Source organism: Eulemur rufifrons, chromosome 2 (genome assembly GCF_041146395.1).
Source record: "Eulemur rufifrons isolate Redbay chromosome 2, OSU_ERuf_1, whole genome shotgun sequence".
Taxonomy (NCBI): domain Eukaryota; kingdom Metazoa; phylum Chordata; class Mammalia; order Primates; family Lemuridae; genus Eulemur; species Eulemur rufifrons.
This window is the reverse complement of record NC_090984.1, coordinates 31,761,983-31,783,838: the sequence shown is the minus strand read 5'-3', so window position 1 is coordinate 31,783,838 and position 21,856 is coordinate 31,761,983. Positions and strand designations below refer to the sequence as shown.

General features: G+C 34.7%; 1 protein-coding gene across 1 annotated transcript in view; it reads left to right on the top strand.

Moving 5' to 3' along the window:
• Positions 1 to 21,856, top strand: part of USP3 (ubiquitin specific peptidase 3) — a 186,991-nt gene that overhangs the window by 26,615 nt on the left and 138,520 nt on the right. Inside the window, exons 3-6 of the mRNA XM_069482975.1 lie at positions 3,646 to 3,777; positions 17,599 to 17,682; positions 19,882 to 19,963; positions 20,783 to 20,865. Coding sequence (XP_069339076.1) covers positions 3,646 to 3,777; positions 17,599 to 17,682; positions 19,882 to 19,963; positions 20,783 to 20,865 — 381 coding nt within the window. The remainder of the gene's footprint in view (positions 1 to 3,645; positions 3,778 to 17,598; positions 17,683 to 19,881; positions 19,964 to 20,782; positions 20,866 to 21,856) is intronic.

Below are 21,856 nucleotides of genomic sequence, written 5' to 3'. Positions count from 1 at the left end.
CACCTGTTACCTACCCCATCCCCACCTCTTATTTACAGATAAAGAAATTCTCTTTGAAATGACCTCATTGTGGAGTTCATTATTAATTCCTGTCTGAGATGTACCAAATGTTTCATTGTTCCATTAAAACATTTTGCTTTCTATGGACTTAACATCTCCTACCTCACCCCACTCCAGTTTAAGTCTGAGCATTTCTTCTCAGTTTTTGGCTTCAAAATATTACTTAAATACTTCAGTAACTCTTTTCTTCTAATACAAACTTAAGTAAATATCAACTTCTGTATTTTTTGGCCTAGTAGTAGCACATTTATTTCTATTGCTCTTTTAGCTTAGAAAATCTACCTTAAATTTACTTTAGAAGTTAATAGCTTAGGCCAGACGCGGTGGCTCACGCCCGTAATCCTAGCACTCTGGGAGGCCTTGGCAGGTGGATCGTTTGAGCTCAGGAGTTCAAGACCAGCCTGAGCAAGAGCGAGGCCCTGTCTCTACTAAAAATAGAAAGAAATTAGCTGGGCAACTAAAATATATATACAAAAAATTAGCCGGGCATGGTGGCGCATGCCTGTAGTCCCAGCTACTCGGGAGGCTGAGGCAGAAGGATCGCTTGAGCCCAGGAGTTTGAGGTTGCTGTGAGTTAGACTGACGCCACGGCACTCTGACCCAGGCAACACAGTAAGACTGTCTCAAAAAAAAAAAGAAGTTAATAGCTTAGCAGCAAGCAGATGAGAAATCATACTGAGTCACACAGGCTGAAATCTATATTATATTTATCTGGATTATTTCCCCTTTGTTATTTTAAAATCCTCATTGCATGAAGAGAGCATCTTTGTACAGTGAACTTTTGATTTTTCACATTTTGAGTCCTGGAATTGAGTATTTTTTCCATGTACACTTAAGAGTACCTTTGGAAAATGTTAACTGCATATCTTAATTGTGGCTGTTGTGGTTTTGAAATCTCTAGGATTTGGGGAACCTGAAAATACTTTGTACAGATAACTTTTTTTGTAAAAAGAAGAAAAGTAGAAGCACTTAAATTCTACACTTGAAGAGACAGATTCCTCTCCTAGATTTTGAGAGGTGAGAATTATAATGCCATAAAATTTATGTAGTTCTGTTCTCCAGTTGTCTCATAGTGCTCTACAACTTAAATCTTGAAGGTCATATGCCAATCAAAAGACCTGACAAACTCTCAAAAATTGGAGAGAATAATGTTCTTAATGGCAAGCACAAAACAATTCTCTGCAGGTTTTGGAAAAATAAATTGAAAAATTTCTAGACTCTGCAGGTAGACTGTTTCCAATTGCAAACAAATTTAAATTTAGAAATTTGACATAGTTTTGGAGAAATATGGTTAAGTAGATTAAACAGATAATTGAGAGTAGCCTGAATTTGGATCTCCATTTTACATAGCTGATTGGTTAATATTCTTTCATCATTTTGTCCTGGGTGTTGATTGCTAAGTATACTGATTTTTTTGTAATTTTAGACTACTTGTCTTCAGGGGAGTCTTGGATATTCATTCAACTAGGAAACATAGTTTATCAATAGCATATATGAATTATATATTCTGTTGGTCTTCATGATATCATCCCATTTAAGTTATTTTTCAAATTTTTGAGATCGTTACTAGAAATCTGTGCTCTGTATAGTGAAATTTTTCCTCTTATGCTATAGACCAAAATGTCTAGTTAAAATTCAAAACTAGATGAGGGAAATATTTATGTTAGCTACTTTATACAAAACTTTTAACCTCTTCTGACTAATGTATTTGGGTATTAGCTAAAACGTTGCTAATCTTAATGTCAGTGGTAATCATCCTTCTTACTGTATTGAGGACATTTACAAGAACCATTTAAGTAACCATCTAGAACATTTGGAGACTATGGTGTTGTAGTTAAATAAGCTGTAGGTACTATGTAAAGATGATCAGTTTTCAAAGACTTGAAAGTAGAAATGCCTTTTATTATTATTGTTTAGTATTATTACCATTGCAATAAATAACTATTGTTTTTCATGGTGAAGTACTATCAATATGTGATAAGAATAGGAAATTAAGATGATTAGATATTGAACCTATATGATATGATGCAGTAGAGTTTACCTTTTTGATTAGTGTTTCTTGACCTGTGCAATAATGTGTTCTCTCAAAATATGTGCTTAGTGTGGCCACCTTCTAAGCAATTATGTTGTTTGGATTCTGAATAAGGAGTAGTTAAGCATAGAAAGAAAAATGCTAATAAAATAATCACTGACATTCATTTGTTATTTGCCACACCCAACAACCCATGAGACACAAAGTACTATTATCTCCATTTTATAGATGAGAAAACAAGCACAGAGAGGCTAAGTAACTCACCCAAGCTCACATGAGCAGGCTGTGACAAAGCCTACTTTTGAACCCAGGCAGTCTAGTTTTTGAGCTTATACTCTTAATCGTTATTTGACTTTAAAATTCACTTTAGTCCAGTTTTGTGGACACAGGATCCATGTTAAAAGTACCGTGAAAAGGCAGGAAAAGAACATGATCAGATTCTGAGTTGAGGTTAATAGTGCCTTGAATGCATCCGGTTTTCCTGGGTGTAGAGGCTGGGCTTGAAGTTGATCCTTCCTGCTCACCACAACTATCCTCCTTTCCCCAAGGTAAGTGGTACTTCTGGTGCAATTAAGCTGACTCACGATGAAGTATCATCTGAATTCTCTGAGCTTATTTATTTTGGTACCATTTAAACTACATTTGCCTTGACTGAATTTTCAAGTAGGTGTTGCCTTCTACAAATTGGCTGCTTTCTAGGAACTGGGAAGTTTTGTTACTGGGTCTTCACAGCATTGGTCAGTGACAGCATTGCGCAGTTTTTTAGGTGAAGGTGTAGGTGAATTCAGCTGCACATCATGTGCTTATGAATCCTTATTTCAGTTTCATTTTGCTTGCTGTAATATGGTGATTTATTAAGCCTGAGTTGCAAAATGTTACAAAATTCTTATGAATATAATCAACTTTTGATTATCTTTGTACATGTAAATAAATAACAGTTTTTTATAAACTTAAGATGATTTGTGTTTCGTTTGGATTGTTTCTGAACAAACGCGTTTCCATATGAGTGGAGCTGATTATCTAGGCGTTCAAATAAAAGATTTGAAGACATATTGATGAGAGAGAGATGAAAGATAATCATCCCTTTCCATATCTGACTCTCATGTTTTATGTTAAGTAGCAACCCAAGCAGAGAGCCTGTAGCCCTGTAGCAAGTGGTTGAGTTAATTTAGTTTACAGAGCTCGTCTTTGATAATAGCCGAAGTTGAGGGCTAGAGGTCTGAGAAAAACTAAAAAAAAAAAAAAAAAAAAGGCTATAGCTAAAGCATCAGCAAAGGCATTTACAAGTGCTAATATTCATGGTATTGAGACTGATTTGCATAAATAATGCCTTTCCTTGCGTGGGCCTAGTCTTGTGTATAATTAAAAATTGACTGTGGTGTTTTATTGCAAAAAGGAAACATATTTTAAGTATTCAGCTTAATAAATTACTAAATGATTGAACACTGTTACAGGATTTTTCTCATTTTGATTTGATTAACAGTTTTATTATCTCTTAGTACTTTAATCTCCAATGCAATATTTAAAGTAAATTCTCATTTGGTTTTTGTAAGGTATGTGAATGGCCATGCAAAAAAACATTATGAAGATGCACAAATACCCTTAACCAACCATAAGAAATCAGAAAAGCAAGATAAAGTTCAACATACAGTTTGTATGGATTGCAGTAGCTACAGTACATACTGGTAAGTTAATTTCTGGAAATGACATTTCTTCCTATGTGTGTACAAGTGTGCTCCTACCTTCCTTGCCCTCTTCCCTTCCCTTCCCCAGTCTCTAAGCTAGTTGCTACTGCATTACCTCCTTTTAGTCTTGTTAGAATTCACGGGGGACTAGAGCCGTCTGGAACCCCTGTCTTTGTGCATTTCAGATTTCACTTTGCAGTGTTCCTTTAGACTTCAAGGCCTCTTCTTCTCTCCCACGCCCTACTCCTTGTCCATCCCAGTAAGCTTTGGGGAAATATATCTATTTCTTTCTTGTTCATTATAATTTCTTTTCTTTTTCTTGTGTTATTTTTAATTGAACAATAATATAAAAACTCATGTTCCAAAACAAAACTCATGTTCCTACTGTCTAGTTAACACTTTGCCGTATAATCTTAAAAATTTTAACTTCTCTGTTTACAAAATTGTTTTGACAGTTTCCCTTCTCCCAGTACAGTTTTACTCTCCTCTCCTACTCCCCGAGAGGTAAATGTCAAAAATTTGGGTGTAGCCTTTCAGGTTCTTTTTCTTTTTTTTTAGGTATCTCATCCTTTAAAAAGAGGTTGGAGGCCCTGTTTTCTTTTTATAATGTAATATACATGCCTGTATAATATAAATGACAATAAAAGTGTTTTTATGACAACTTTGATCGAGGTTGTTTAGGTTACAAGTGATGTTTAACGATCCACATCCATTTGATATGCTCAGAAAGTCAGTATATTTTTCAGTTTTACCTTTGGTGTGAAGCAAATTTATTTCTTTGACTAGTAAATATGATGAATAATTCTTGTTTTAATCAGTTTACCCTCAATTCAAATGCTTGTTGATATTGAAGGGAAAAAAACCCCAAGCCATTTAAAAGATCCCTTTGGAGATATTTTTTCTTGCCAGACAGCTCTTGAATGTCACATGAAGGCAATCGCTGGGCAGAGATGGGGATTTAAAGTCCAAATATCACTTCAAATTCATACCTTCTACTGAAGTGGGATGCTAGTCCTTCCTACATTGTCCTTAGTTGATAGTTGTATTGGAGAAAGGTGCCCATCAAAAGGAGGGAAAAAAAGGCCAGTGGTTTGCCAGGCCTTTTAAATTTTTACGGGTTTAATGTTATTAAATTATGGCTATTGAATAAACATCTCAAGGTTTAGTCATTCAGATCACTACTATTTCAGTGATCCTTTGCGTGGAAGGTGTCCAGACCTAGAAGAGAGAGAAGCTGGAGGTAGATGGAGATTTCATTAAAAATGAAAATCCTCCCAAGATTTTCACACAAGGGTTAGTGCTCAGTTTATTGTTATTTGCTATTGTGAAACACTCCTTTCTACCAAAGTTAAGTATTAGCCAGGCGGTTAAAGTGTTTTCATTAGTTTTTTCCCTTTTCCCTCAGGAAACTTATATACTAGAACGACAACAGAACCATGTGTTTCTGTTTGTTCATAAGTATTTCTCCTTTAGGCAGTAGAAATTAATATCTCACAGTCATTGTCGTAGGTCATGTCAACCTATACATACAAGATATTGAGAAAATTCATTCTTCCTGATTTTCAGGTAGCAATGTGCATGAACTGCTTAATGGGGGACTTTGGAAATACAGTTAAATCTCTATGTGCTATAACAAGTTTGCAGTTGCTTTTCTTGCTATTGGTAAGATTCTAAAGAAACTAACTTCAAGGAAATTTTAGGAATTATCTTAATGGAGTATAATTATATTCAAAGGGCTCTTTAAAATATAGATTATATATTTTAATGTCTTTATATGTTGCACTTTAGGGGCATACTTTTATTAAACAGAAATTGGACTTTAATTTGTTTTATATTTATAGTGGTATAGTCTGTTAAAGTATATGTCGTTTCATAGCCAAATTGGAATTTAATGGAAAATCTTGAACCTTGAGGAGTATACACCATGGCTGAGGCTTCTTGGCCAATTGCCAGTCTTTTGTGTGAAGTTATACAGAGCTGCAAGTGTGTGGACACCCAGAGCTTCTGAAATGCAGGAAGGGAGTTGCAGCTGTTCACATTATCATCTCGTTTGTGGGTTTTAGAACAAAATGCCCAGGGAATCACCCTGTAGCATCACACTGATGGCCAAAAAGGAATCTGTGATAGTTGTAAATTGATGAAGCTGTAGTTTAAATTAACATTCCTCCCACACCTCACTGTGATTAAGAAACAAACAGAGATTTTCTATTTCTGTATGAAGAAAGAGTGTGCATGTGCATGCACGAGACAGAGAGAGATTTTCCAGTGCACGTTAGTAATTTCCCTCCAGTTTATGAATTTTCCTTGAAAATTGATTTCTGTGGTTAGACTGAATGGCTTCAAAGGTAAAACACTGGTGCATTAGGTATAACATATTTAATTATTAAGTACTTTGACTTTAGCTAATGTTAAAGTCCCTTTTCCAGTGTGTTTTGTGCTCTAGAGAAGTTGTAATATACTCTGAGGCTTACAGTTTTTCTCTCTCTCTATTTTCCTCTTGCCAAGAGTCCCTGCCCTGTCCTATCTTTGCAGTCCTTTATGAAGTTATCACTGAACTCTCCCCTCCTCTCCCAGTTCCAATTGTAACTGGATGTAATCTCTCCTGAACTTTTTAGTTCTTGGGATACTTGTAATTTCCTGCTGCATGTTAGTTATTTATAAATGTTCTTGGAGACTGTAGACACCATATCTTAGATCTTTGTGTTTTCCCCAGTACGCAGTATCTGGAGCACAGTAGGGCAACGTATGTTTGAAAGATTGAATTTTGTTAGCTGTCTTCCAAAAAATGGGGAATGTTCCACCAAATCTGTGATCTTGTGCCCCTTTGATCATCTTAGAGGACTAAAGAGCCACAGAACATTTTTCTTGCAGAAGACTTAAGTCATGACATAGGTGAGCTGCTTCATTTCCCTCACAAGACAGACACCCTTGCGAGCAGCTTCCCTCAATTCTGATATAAACAGGACGTCCAGATTGGAAACACCTATCAACCAAGCAGAGCAACATAACACAGGTCACTATTTCAAATGAGGGAAAGCAATGCCAAAGGAATAATTTTGATTTGACACAGCCCCCACTCCTTAAGGAGATAAACGGATTAACATGAAACTGAGAGATAAATGAAGATTTCAATAAAAATGAAAATCTTCCCAAGATTTTCATACAAGAGCTCCTATTCAGTTTACTATTTGTTAAGTAATGTTTCCTTCTCTCCCATCCCAACTCTCCTCCCCTAACTAATATAAATGGAATTGTATGTGGTATACATTATTGTGATTGAAAAGACACAAATACTGTAACAAAGAAACTTTTACTTCTTATGCAGGTAGACATTTGGAGTTAATAGAGGTAAGATACTGAAAAAATAATTTTTTGAAATCTGACATTGTCTTGTCAACTTTGATCCTTATCAATAATAGCTGAATTTCTGACAATGAAGAATTATGAAAGGAGTATTAAAAGTAAATTACTAGAATGTTTCCTTCCTGGCAGATAATGTTTCAAAGCATCCTTTCCATCAAAGAAATATTATGAAGTGTGAATCAATTTATTTGTCTAGAAAAAGAAGGCTTGTATTTTCAGATTTTAAACATATAAATAAATAGCAATTTTAATTAAAGTTAACAGAAGTAAAGCTTTATTGTAGGTTTTTACTGATAACTGAATCATTTTCTAAGGCAGTTGTGATTGAAAATAAAGCAGAAAATCTTTTGTTGAGTATATAAACTATTTGGACACAAATTTTCAATGTTGTAAAAAATCAGAGAACAGAGAGTCTTGTTTATTTAAAAACAGTATTTTGGAGTTTAAAAAGAAACTTTCTAATAGAGGTGGTCTAAAAACATAAAAGGCTTTTCCTTAATAAGCTGATGTTTGTCTGCCTTTAACAAAGGATATGGGTTTTCTCTGCAGATATTCTTCTCATTTTCCATAATTGGCTTATTTGATGGCAGTACATCAGAATTTAATAAAAGAATTAAAAAATGTGCTTGCTTTCTAAAATAAGTCTTTTAGATTTTAACTTTTCTCAGTTTGAAATAGATGAAGTCACTAGAATATTAGCTTGCTATTTTTCAGTATCTCTGTCATTTATAATAAAATCAGAGGTCAAATTTGCCTCAATATAAAAATATTACGCAAGTGAATGAAAAGGAATTTAAAATTTAATGAAGGATCTGTCACTGTGTCCCCTTTTTGAGGGGTATTTTTTACATAAAAGGTTTTCTCTTTTTTTGGTGTTAGTATTATACATGACTTACTCTATAAAGATAGCTTTGTAGCAGTAGATTAAAGGACTTATTTCTTTACTGTTGCATAAAAAAATCAGGTTCATTTGTATGATGATTCCTCTTTGTTTCAGGTGAGTGAAGAATGGTTTGGTTTGAGAATATTTTCTTAGTTCTTCAAAGAATATGATGTAGGACCTTATAAATTGGGTAACTTCGATAGCACTAACAGCAATGGGGAAAAAAACGAGAATTTTAAAGCTGAGAAAGAGGTAGAGATTTTTCTCTGTCGTGTGTGTACTACATGTGTCAGTCAGTACAGTGGCAATTGAGCAGTTAAATGTGGCCAGTGTGACTGAAGAATTGAATGTTTTGGTTTTTAATTAATATAAATTTAAATAGCCACATATGGCTAGTAACTACTATTGGACAGTGCGGCCTCAAACTATTAAAATTTAATATTGAGTACATTGATGTTATGAAACTTTCAAAACCTTAACACAGAAATCTGATAGAAACTCCAAAAAGAAAATAAGCTAATTTTGCTAATTAAAATACTGTAGTTGCAAATAACTACAAGTTAAATCTAACCAGTAAGATATATCAAAAAGAAAAATTATTTAATCGTCAAGTAGAGTTAATTTCACCTGAAGTCTTTTGACAAATTCATTATTTAAAGAAACCCCAGATTATTGTACCATTAGAAGCAAAAAATACATTTATTAATAGCCATTTCTCATTTTTAAGAAAACCTAGTAACATTGAAATAAAAGGAAACTATTAAACTATTAGAATTTACCCCAAAATAGCAAACATCATATACTGAATGATGAAATGTTAAAGCCGTTTCCCTTAAATCAGAGACAAGACAGAAATACTTCCTATCATGTACATGATTGTTGCTGTTATTAAACTTGTTTTGGCAGTTCTAGCCATTGCAGTAAGACAGTAAATGAAATCATTGGTATAAATATTGGAAACACAGAAAAAATTATTTCTGTTTTCAAATTATATGATAGAATGCCCAGAAAGCCCAGGGGGACTCTAGTTGAAAACAGCACTAGAATTAATAAGAAATTTTGGAAAGCTGACATGAGATAAATATACAAAACTGATAGCTTTCTCTTTATTAGCAGTCATCAGTTGAAGATGGAACTGAGCAAACAAAAGTATTAAACAGAATGACAAAAACTGTCAAATATACCTAGGAATAAATGTATTTTAAAAAGTTACAAAGCAAAGATACAGATCCTTTATGAAGAAAACTTGGTATTATAAGCAGTCCTATTCTCCCTGGATTTTTACCTTCAAAACCTTTACTTGCAACAGAGTCTGGTTTACATGATGGTCCTGAAACATACTGTGAACAACATCCAAAAAAATCTGAATAGCAGATGTGTTGCTTTTACTCAACGAATAAACATTGGCTGAGAACCTGCTATATGCTAGGGATCTAGATTTTAGTGCAGCAGTCTCCAGAATAATGCACTGGCAGTGTGGGAAGAAAATGTTAGAACTTCTATTAAAACTTTTTATTTGGGGGGGGGGAAAAAAGATTTGTGAAATATTTAACATACCTGCTGCCAGTGGTCAGTAGTTTTGATGGTTGTGTGTTGTGAACAACACACAGTCTCCTGAATCGGTGTCACAGTGATGTCCTCACTCCATGTTCACTTTGAGCATTTTACTTATGTGGACGAAGTAAGTCCATATAAGTTGTTTAGCCAAAGGGACACATGTTTTAAAATATTTTTCCAAAAAATCCCTGCAAGATGGTAATAATGCAAACACTGATGGACAAGAAAAAGGCAAATGGACACACTTTCGTATCCTGAGCGCATCAAACACATTAGAAGATAAAATTACTGGCTATCTGATAAAAACATGGACTTAACAGATCTGCTAAGTTGGACAAAATGTTTAAAAGTTATCAGGAAGACAGGAGGTATGAATTTATATCCACTATCATTAGTGTTGAACCTTTACCATATGTGTATATTGTACTTTGAGAAATCAGTTTAATAATAATATGAGGATATTGTGACTAGAAAGACATTTTAAAATAGTTTATTTCATCTCTGACTCATTCTTTTAAAAATCTTTCATAATATGCACATGATAATTTAGATTTACTTACACATATATAGAGAGAGGGTGGTCGATGCTCAGTTTTGTGGTTTATTTTTTTAACTTGATTAGGAGCCTGATGAAAATAGTTTGAAGACTTCTTTTAGTAAACTAGTGTTTTGTCTCTTAGAATTAGAGGGTGCTACAGCAGCGTTGAGAAGAAAAAGAAAAGAATTAGAGGGGGCATATAGTGCAGGGTGAAAACAGGAAGGAAACAAGCGCTTCTAATGTTAGAATTTTTTAAGGAAGTAAACCCACATTATTAGGATAAGAAAATGTTTTCATTTTTGGAGAATGGGAAAAGAAAATAAAGATGGAGATGACCAAATGAGGAATATCATTTTGCCAATAAATAAGTGAATGAGCATGAAATGGAAAATATTGAGGGATGAGGGAGTTGGTGGTGTATGAGATGAAAGCTTAAATCTAAAAGTAGAGCAGATAACACTGAAGTGAAAGGGAAGATTGGGAGGGGAGAGGAGGGTAGGAATGAAGAAAATCTAGGCAAGGCTGACGTTATAGAGACCATCAAATATTATAGCTTAATTTGGCTACAGAGAGCTATGGATTTAAAAATTACTGTATAAGAGAGAGGGGTGAGAGATATTATACCACAGGAAATACAAAGTATAGCACAGAATGGTGTTCAAAATGAGGAAGAAAAAAGATGAGTTTTGGAGAGATTATAGAAAGAAAAGTAGCAAGAATTAGGCATGGTTAGGTGCTAGAAATTAATCAAAATCTAAAAATACATGAGCACTAAATAATGAAAAAATTGGACAGTTTCATTTTTGCTGTTTATTAGAGTAAGTAGAATTTGAAGTAACTTAATCTGGGATTTTATTATTTACTTCCCTAATTATGTAATATAAATAGCTTGTGTTTCTTATGAAAATTTACTTGCTCCTTGATGTATATTCTTTCAGTGCATGGTGGTAAAATCAGCTGTATGTATTCAGTTCTTAACAGCGGTATGCACAATATACCACACTGCACATTTAATTGGTAGTTTATTAACTATTGGCTTAAAGAAATTTAAAACTAGTTTGAGATCATATTTGGCTCAAGGAATTTGGGTTTGAGACTAATCTTTACTAGCCAAGATGATAATGTTGCTTGTCTCAGGTCTTAGAAGTAAAGATATCAATCTTCTTACTTTCGTTTTTGTATGTCCTATTTTCTTATCTAACATCTCTAATATGTTGCTAATATGACTTCTAAATATTAGTTTCTTCTTTTTAATGTTCAGTTTACTTAATTTTTCTTTCTTTTTTTTTTTTTTTTTTTTTGAGACAGAGTCTCACTCTGTTGCCCAGGCTAGAGTGAGTGCCGTGGCATCAGCCTAGCTCACAGCAACCTCAAACTCCTGAGCTCAAGCGATCCTCCTGTCTCAGCCTCCCGAGTAGCTGGGACTACAGGCATGCACCACCATGCCCGGCTAATTTTTTTTTTCTATATATATTTTTAGCTGTCCATATAATTTCTTTCTATTTTTAGTAGAGATGGGGTCTCGCTCTTGCTCAGGCTGGTCTCGAACTCCTGAGCTCAAACGATCCGCCCACCTCGGCCTCCCAGAGTGCTAGGATTACAGGCGTGAGCCACCGCGCCCGGCCAATTTTTCTTAATTTTTTCTTTCTACTAAATAGAGAAATGAATCTTTGTCCTCATCTGACAAGTAGTCTATTAGAAGTAGAGCTCACCTTTGCTTGAAGTCATCTAAAATCACTAAATAAAAACTTAAGTATAAGTTTTTTTTTTTTTTTTTTTGTTGAGACAGAGTCTCACTTTGTTGCCCAGGCTAGAGTGAGTGCCGTGGCGTCAGCTTAGCTCACAGCAACCTCAAACTCCTGGGCTTAAGCGATCCTACTGCCTCAGCCTCCCGAGTAGCTGGGACTACAGGCATGCGCCACTATGCCCGGCTAATTTTTTCTATATAGATTTTTAGGTGTCCATATAATGTCTTTCTATTTTTAGTAGAGACGGGGTCTCGCTCAGGCTGGTCTCGAACTCCTGACCTTGAGCAATCCACCCGCCTCGGCCTCCCAGAGTGCTAGGATTACAGGCGTGAGCCACCGCGCCCGGCCAAGTATAAGTTTTATAGCCTAAATGTCGGGTGCATTATCTGGGTAATCCCTGATTTCTGTTTAATACATAAAGTCCTGTGTATATGAAGAGATGGCAAACCCTGGACCTCTTCTCTTAGTGAAAACTAACCAACTTAACTGAATCCCGCCCAGTTCCCCGACGGCCCCCCCCCCCCCCCCCCCCCCCCCCCGTCACAATTTCTTAGTGTCAGTAGTATGTATTTAAAGAAGAAAACAGGAGTAGAGCTTTTTACACTACTACATATTGAAACTACATTTTGGGAAATGTGTATTTTCACCTAGGGCATTTAACCATACTTTACATGTTTACTTCAAAAAGACATGCATTCCAAGTTTGAGAGGACAAATCTGTAAGTTTTGAAGCACAACCTATGAATTATGTACTTTTTTGTATTTCTCATTCTGGTATAATTTTCTTGAAGGGAAAATTAGGAGGAGTGGCTAAATTTTTTTTTCAGGTGGTAGAGGTAGCATAATTCTGACCCAATAGCTTCAATACAATTATATTAACCAAGAAGAGATTTTGAGAATTTAAGTCGGTCTGTTTGCCTGGGAACTTTTTAACACCAGTGTTAGTGGGATAGTTTCCATTTTGAAAGCAGTGTATTATCTGAAGACTAAAGCAACCAGGCAACATTTAAATTTTCATTTATTTCCCACCTTTACCACTTATTTTCTTTTTACTTCTGGGCCAGGGAGGAAGAAGAAATCAAACCAGGGGAATGTAGGCAGCTGCAGAAGAGTGTGCTGTGAGGCTGCTGGTTACACAAAGGAAGGAAACTAACATTTATTAATCTTCTGCCACATGCCAGGCACTCGCACTCTTAAAATTTTGACTTATGGAAGCAGGTATTTTCCTTAAATAAGTAATAATAATAACAATAATAGTAGTAATAAATAAGTAAAATAACACTTGTATAGTGTGGTAAATTCAAACAGTTTTTACAAAAGTTATGTCCTAAAAGGAAGTGTCCGTCTTAGTGACTGTAAAAACAGCTAGAATTGGCTCTTTAGAAATAGTGACAGCTGTAAAAACTTAAAAAAAAAAACCCAACTTTTTTAAACTAGTGAAAGCAAATCTAGCCAAAATAAAATTGAGTTCTTATAGTTCAATAAAGTTGTATTTCTTACCTCCTTGTGATGCTGGGTAGTATTATAGAATTTTAGAGCAGGGTAGTGTGTTAGATACCCTAGATTAGCAGTGCTGTGTAACAGAGAAATAATGCAAGTCACATATGTAATTTTAAATTTTCTAGTAGCCATATTAAAAATCAAAAACAGGTGAATTTAATTTTACTTGCATATTTTATTTGACCCAGTATATCTAAAATATTATCATGTCAACATGTAATCAACATAAACATTATTAGAGAAAGTTTATATTTTTTATATGAAATCTTTTTCATGTGAAATCCAGTGTGCAATTTACATTTTATAGGACATCTCAATTCGGATAGTAAATTTTCATCAGAAATATTTGATCTGTATTTAAATTCATACAAATTGCAGTTAAAAAAAGTAGATTCACACTATTCTAAACATTATTAGAAGTTTTCCAATAAAATCATTTTTCTCTAATATTGCACCTGTATTGATAAAGCTAATTTTTTTTTAGAACAATTGATTTGACTCAGAAGCAAAAGCATATCAGTTTCAAAACATCTGTCCAAGTTGCGTAAATCCACTAACTCTTGTGATAATTCAATATTATCAACATGAAATTCAAAGGGGCATCCTATAAACTGAAAAGCAACTCTAAGTTTATTGGTATCAAGAAAGCATTCTTTGAATTTTTCTCATAAGTTTTGCACCCAATTTACATAATGCTATCTCTGCTGTAAATTAAAGTTGAAAAATGTGTGTAATGATTATTGATTTGTAATTATGGAAAGCTTCAATTGCAAACATAAATTCTTATACCTGTCTAGCTAGGTCACAAGCTTTTTTTTCTCCTTGGATCTTCAAATTTAGCTTATTCATATGCATTGTGATATAGGGGAAAAATGTAAATCACACTAAGATTTCTAAAAATCTATTTCTGGTTTACTCTTTGTTGAATATTGGTAAGTGTTTCTTTTATTTCAAAAATCTTGAATTAGAGTTAACAGTACAGTGAATCTTTGTAAAAACTCTTCCGTGACTCAATCAGCCACCATTGGCTAAAGAACATACAGTCATTAAATCTATTGTCTTCTATTTCTTATGACAGTTCCATAAACTGGTGGTGATTTATAGCATTTGCACATGTATGTATACTGAACAATTCTAATAACTGTCTCCATGATACAGTCTGCCTCAGGGCACGAACACTTGCAATATGTGTCACATAGTTGAACAAAGTAATAAGGCAATTGACTCCAGTAAATCTAGATTTTTGATTGAACATTGTCTTGATAGAAACAAGCTTTTCATGTCTGATGGTGACAGATGTAAAAAAAAAATTCAAAAAATACCTACAGGAGATCAATTGTTTAAAGATTGCAAATAGTTGAAGGCATTTCTTTATAAATTTGGAAGTCATTTGAGACAGATATACCCAAAATATTAATTGGACAGTATCTCTTGTAAAACTCATCTAAAGCTAAAAATAAAAGTACTCGCAATTTTTCAGATTACTTGATTGATCATTAATATTGTTAGAAAGGTCTTTTATTCACTGACATTTGCTTGGTGGCTCAGTTGAAGATCTTTCACTTTTTGTAAAATACTCTTTTTAATCTTTTCCTCATAATTTTAAAACATGATTTCCTTAACTGAAATAATTTAATTTTTCATCTCTCCATCCAGAAGTGGTTTTCTATATTGAGCAAGAATCTAAGCCATTTTATAGCTGTGTATGCCTTCATTTGAAAGTTTAAAAATTTTCTATCCTTTTAAGCTAGAAAAATTATTTTAATTAAAATAAATATTTCAGTTTAATTACCTATTGTGATTTACATATCACTGTAACTCATGCTGTCTGAAATATTTGAATAAATTTTCTATGCTACATTGTTGCATAGAAAAATCATTTGAACTGAGTCATTCTTTTGACACGAACTAGATTGGTGATATGCTTTTGTGTAAGGCTGGAAATGACACATGTACCCAACTGCACTGCCATGTATCTTACACAATTTAATAATAAAAACAAAATATAGTTCTGCCAAACTATTATATAAAGTTGTGTCTAATGGAGAAAGAGTCTACACTGTTTCCATTATTAAGTAAAAATTTATATTAAAATTTTTAAGAATTAAGATTTAATTCCTGAGTTACAATAGTCACATTAGTGCAGCCCTAGAGTCCAGAACAACTTATTCGCTTCAGTGGTGAAAGTTTAGAGAAGGTAAAGCAACTAGACCCAATTGATCCAGACTAGTTAAGAACAGAGCAAAGTCGGCCACGTGCAGTGGCTCATGCCTGTAATCCTAGTACTCTGGGAGGCCGAGGCGGGTGGATCGCTCGAGGTCAGGAGTTCGAGACCAGCCTGAGCAAGAGCGAGACCCCATCTCTAATTTAAAAAAAAAAAAAAAAAGAACAGAGCAAAGTCATAAATAAGTCTATATGTCAATATATGTAAATGTTACTTTAACAGATGTAAAGTAATTTTATATCCTAGGCTGAATCCATGTCATACTGAAAAGAATTATTTTAATAAGAAATAAATCGGTTATTTAATTTAATTTGAAATAATTTATTTCTTTAAACAAGACAACTACTTTTTTGTGGCAGTCAGGGGTACATTTTTCAATTAGATATGACATTCTGTAAATACATGGAAGATGATCTGAATTTGCTCTTAGACTTCATTTCCCAGATGAGCACTAACATTTGGAGATGTTTTTAACACCGAGTATTGTTTCATTTGAACTATTAATACAAGCATAAATGTATGCAAACATAAGATGAAAATGTAAGCAGGAAATAGAATAACAATGCAATTTCATTCTTCAATGAGTACTTAAGGTTCATGGGGGTACCAAGTGCCTTAAGCCCAAATTTACAAAGTAGGTCTTACCCTCTTAACATTTATGCTGAGAGGGAGCAAAGAATTAAACCTTTTCACTAATTTAATTCCTTTATGTATTTGTTATCAAATTAATGAAGAATTTATTCTCCTGCCAGTGGCACTTTGATAATAGAAAACCGGTTCAGAAAGATGGCTTTTGTTATTTGTGGAAATGTTAGGAATTGACCCTGGGGACCTGGAGAATACCTTAGAGAAATCTTGATTGACAGCGTGGGTGGTCAGCTAATGGGGGTGGGGGGTGTGTTCAGTAATAAAGTTTTCAGAAACATTTACTTAAAATTTTCATTCCTCTGAATAAAAGACACAGTCCATGCTTTTGTGTGTAATCTTTGTTGTTTATTACTTTCCCCTACCCCTTTCTCTTTTTTTTTTTAATAGACTGACTTCAGATATATAAGAGATTTTTTTTCTTGGATTCTGCTAGAGATGACCTAATTTTTACTAATTGCTGTGCTTTCAAAGTTTTGTTTGCTCAGAATGGCAGTGTTATTTTCATTATCCTTTGGTAGTTATAACAAGTGGTTTTATACAAAGCTGCACATTCAAAAGAATATCTTAGTGCCAGCTTGTAAGTTGTTTTTGTTAAAATTGGCCTTATCCCAGGAAAAAATTAAATGCTAATGCAAAAGTTAAAGTTTATTATGTGTGATTCCTTATATTATTTGCTATAATTGACTTGCTAACACACACATACACATTAATATCCGTTTTAAAAAACACCTTAAACATTTTTCTTAGAAGCATTTATTAATTTCCTTAAAGATACAGCCACTGTGTCATACTTTTTGTTTTCTGGCACCTCAGAATGAAAGATTTGTTCTTCCCAGCTCATCTGAATTTAATTTATTTTAATTAAATTGTTTTAAATGTACAGCTTTAACTTTAGTTTTTCTATTCAGATATCCCTACAGGTTAATTACCCTTCCCTGCTTTTCACTTAAATCTCCCCTCTCCCAAATTCTCCATTAATTTGGGTTGCGAAGTGTCACCTTAAGGCTTTAGGCTTAATGCTTTGTGAAAGAACCAGTGCTTTTTATTTCATTTTCCATGTATTATGCACTACTAAAAAGAATGTAACACATGTAGCAGCTTATTTCATTTTCAAAGGAAGAATTGAAGAGCTTTTGAATAAAAACATGAAAAGAAGCTAGTGTTCATTGCCTACGTGGCTTTTTAAGAAGGCTCTTAGAAAACATTCCATTGTGGACTCCAAGTCCTCTTTAAACTTACCACCAACAGTAACTGCCGCAGAGCCATGTGATCATCTTGGCAGCAGCCAGGCCTTTTAGTGATTTCATTACTGTGGTTTCCTCAAGCTCCTTATACACATTGATTAGTATTTTCCTTGCAGTTATCGCTGTGATGATTTTGTGGTTAATGACACGAAGCTGGGACTGGTACAGAAAGTCAGAGAACACTTACAGAACTTGGAAAAGTAAGTAGTGGACCTTGGGAAAGAGAAGGGGGTGAAGTGGGGTCGCGGGGTCTTTTAGAATTTTTGAATGGGATTTTTGTTGGTGAGTTTCATAACTTCATGTTTTTAATGTGATTGAAATGATAAAATAAACCTTGGGTTTGGATAGCTGAAACTTTGCCCATAGCTCTGCCTTTATTTCGTCTAATATCTGTCATAAACCATATCCAAGGACCCAAGAGCCTTTTTTAAAATTATTGCCCACCAATTTATAAGCTGGTCCATTTATTTGCAAAGGGGATTTTTAGAGGTGCAAGAAAAGAGCAGAAAACAATATATGATCATGATGGAGTTACCTTTGGTATTAGAAAATCCCTGTCAACACATACATGTTATGAGGACTGCTTAGAAGCACCAGGATTTATGCATTGTTTTTAAGGGAAATTGGATGTAATTATCATATTGTCCACTTTGCATCTATGTGGTAGCACAGGATCTGAGTTTCTTCTTTTCCTTTTTTGTTAGAGGCAGTGTATACCACTTGAAATTACAAGGAGCTGTGAATACTTTGTTATCATAAAGAAATTAAAATTTTATATGAATAGACTTTTCTTGCTGTTGCCAGATAGCTTGTTCAGATAAAACTTAGTGGACCCTAAACTGAATCGAAAAACAGAAACTTAACTAGCAATGCCTGTGAAGCTACAGTGGCTTGAAGCATGGCCCTGGAATGACTGCTGACTCAAGTGAAATCTGTGTGAATCACCCCAAATCACTAAATGCCATCTAATTTATTTTGGCAGTGTATGTGTAGAAATTGTGAGAACATGCCAAATCAGGGGTCCCCCAGCAAACTTAAATGTAAAGCCAAGAGAATATTACAAAATTGTATACTGAGAGAAAATAACCTGAGTGCAACACTGTATAGTGTTTGTTAACCAAAGTCTTTATGCATGTCTCATTGACTAAATAGGTTATAAAACTGATAAGAATAATGATTTCTTTAAAATCTAAAGTAATTAAAATGCTTTGAGTTTGAGTACTTTTTGGCTTGTCATCTTTTGGCTCCTTTCTTTTTCAAAGTGCTTTAACATGAGCTCTACCTAGGATTGGAGACACAGATCCAAAATATTTAATTTCGTCTGAAATTACTCACAATAAACTGTGGAGTAGGAGATTCCTGCAATAATTTATGTAGCATCGCTCTTTGGTGTAGTGATTCTTTGTTATAGAAGTGGGTAGCTACTAGAATTTTTTTTTTTTTTTTTTTTTGCCATTTATAGTTTTCTCTAAGAAAAGACTACCCTCTCAGTCTGAAATGAATTAATCAGAACTAAGTCAAAGGGAAAAGAGGGCATTGGAGAACCTGTATGTGTTTATACAGTTATGCAATCTTTTATTTCCATTGACCACTTCATCAGGTAAAAGGTGTCCCAGATCACCTTGTCCACACTTCTGGTTGGCCCCACTGAAAGATCTACCTTGCCATCCATTTCCTATGTTGAAAAACATTACTTAAATTCATTTTTATGTTTTGCAAACATAGACTTTAATTTGTAAAGGAATTTTTAAACTATGATTACATTTGTGTTTTACTTAATTTTAGACCATTCTGCATATCCTGTAGAGCAGCATTGTCCAAGACAACTTTCTGCAGTGGTGGAAGTCGTCTATAATCTACACTAATATGGTGGCCACTAGCCATACTTGAAAAGTGGCTAGTGCAGTTGAGAAACTGAATTTTAAACTCTTTAATCTATTAAGACAAATGGGGAGCAAGATATGATACCTTTATCAAAATTGCGAAAGAAATAGCATATTATTTGAGACTTACTGTTAAATTTCAGAATACTTGTGTCAGACCAGGGTTTTCCTTTTGTTGTGAGGAATGAGTTTTCTGGTTTTTGAAGCTTCACGATCGATTAGGCCGATGGAGATGCAGGGGGAGGGAGTGTCTCACAGAAAACATGTACCTGGCCAGCTTTGCCGGGACGAGTGGGGACTTCCAAGGAAGTGGAACTTCTCAGTTGACGTCAAGTACTCGTAGTGATGGTAACCAAAGTCTTTATGCACACTGGGCTGACTGGTCACTTCGTGGCCTGACTGCGCAGCCAGGCAGGGCTCAGTGCCCTAGATGCTGGGGGTAGCTCGAGTTTATTCTTTAGCCTGCTGTGTAGCATGTGTGTATTAATATCTTTTTCACTGTTTGTGTTTTAATAGCTCAGCTTTCACAGCTGACAGGCATAGGAAAAGGAAACTTTTGGAAAATTCATCACTAAACAGCAAATTATTAAAAGTAAATGTAAGTACTTAAAATTTATTTAACTATAAGGGTTAGTTGAGATCTAATCACTGTTTTGTTACAACTCTAACATTTAATGTTATTCATTACAAGCTTTTATAAATGTGTGTCTTGGGTTTGGGGGATTGTACAAATGTTTGCCACTTGTACTAATGATTCTTGATGTGACCCCAGTGAGGCCATCTGTCGGTGCCTTCTTTCCCTCAGAGTGACTACTGTGCTCTTCTGCCTTAGGAAGTAGTTCATTCTTAGTATCTTTTTAGCCAGGAAACCAAGCTTTAGTCTTTAAGACCAAGTCTTTAAGTTCAGGTAGTATTTTAAGGTTCATACTCCATTACTGGGAAAACATATTATACATTGGTCATTTATGCATGGCTAAAGGTTAGAAGTTTGGGGACAAAAATACTTGGGGAATATATATTCATATTTTTCAATTTCTGTTTTAATAGAATCTTATGAAGACATTAAGTCTTACATTTTATTTCTTTTAAGGATTTTCCTGGATTTGTTGGGGTTTTTTTTTTTTTTTTTTTTGCATTTGTGCACTCCATTGAACTTATTATTATTGATTTCCTCATAAGCTTTCAGTAAGATCCTCCCATTTAGAAAATCCCAGGATCAGAAAACAGCCTTCTAAAAATACACAGATGTTTACACAGAAATGAGAGAATTTGTCTATATTCATTGGATAGATAAAAGACCAATTCCAAATTGGCTTGGTGCTAGAGTTTCAAATAGAGGCCTTTGCTTATCTTTGATGTTTGAAATAGTTGGCCTTCCCTTGGTGTTACTGATGGCCTCTTCTTGTTCATTTTACAGGGAAGCACCACTGCCATTTGTGCCACAGGCCTTCGGAATTTGGGGAACACATGTTTCATGAATGCCATCCTTCAGTCACTCAGGTAACATTACAGTCAGAGCTTAGGTACCTGACATTAAAGGTTACGATCAAAGGCTCCAGCTTTAGATCTTGGCTCTGCCACTAACTCTAGCCATATGGCTTGGAGCAAGTTACCTTAGTTCCCTGTGCCTCAGTTTTCTCATTGGTAAAATTGGGGGAAGTAGTTCCTATCTCATATGGTATTTGGGAAGAAGATTAAATAATATAATTTGTCTAAAGTGCTTAGAGCAGTGCCTGGTAGTAAATAACTGTTTGCTGTTACTGTTTATTTCCCATTGCTTCTTTTTTTTTTAATTTTTATTTCAGGATATTATGAGGGTACAAACATTTTGGTTACATTTTATGTCTTTGCCTCACTCACCCAAGCGAGGATTAGTGGCATGCCCTTCCCCTCTACAATGTTCACTGTGTCCATTAGTTGTGGGTTTACCCCCCCAACCCCCTAATCCCTGGAGAATATTGCTACCATGTGAACACCATAGTGATAATCAGTTAGTGCCAATTTGATGGCGAGTACATGTGGAGCCTGTTCTTCCGATCTTGTGATACCTCACTTCTGATAATGGGCTCAAGCTCTATCCATGAAAATATAAGAGGTGCTAGGTCACTGTTGTTTCTTATAATTGAGTAATAGTCCATTGTATACATATACAAAATTTTAATCCACTCATGATCCACAGGCACTTGGGTTGTTTCCACATCCTTGCAGTAGTGAATTGTGCTGCCATAAACATTCGAGTGCAGATGTCTTTATTATAGAATGTCTTTTGCTCTTTTGGGTAGGTGCCTAATAGTGCTATTGCTGGATCCAATGGTATTTCTATTTTTAGCTCTTTGAGGTATCTCCAAATTCTCTTCCACAGAGGTTGCACTAATTTGCAGTCCCACCAGCAGTGTAAGAGTGTTCCCATCTCTCCATATCCTCACCAGCATTTGTTGTTTTGGGATTTTTTTGATAGAGGCCAATCTCACTGTATTTCCCATTGCTTCTT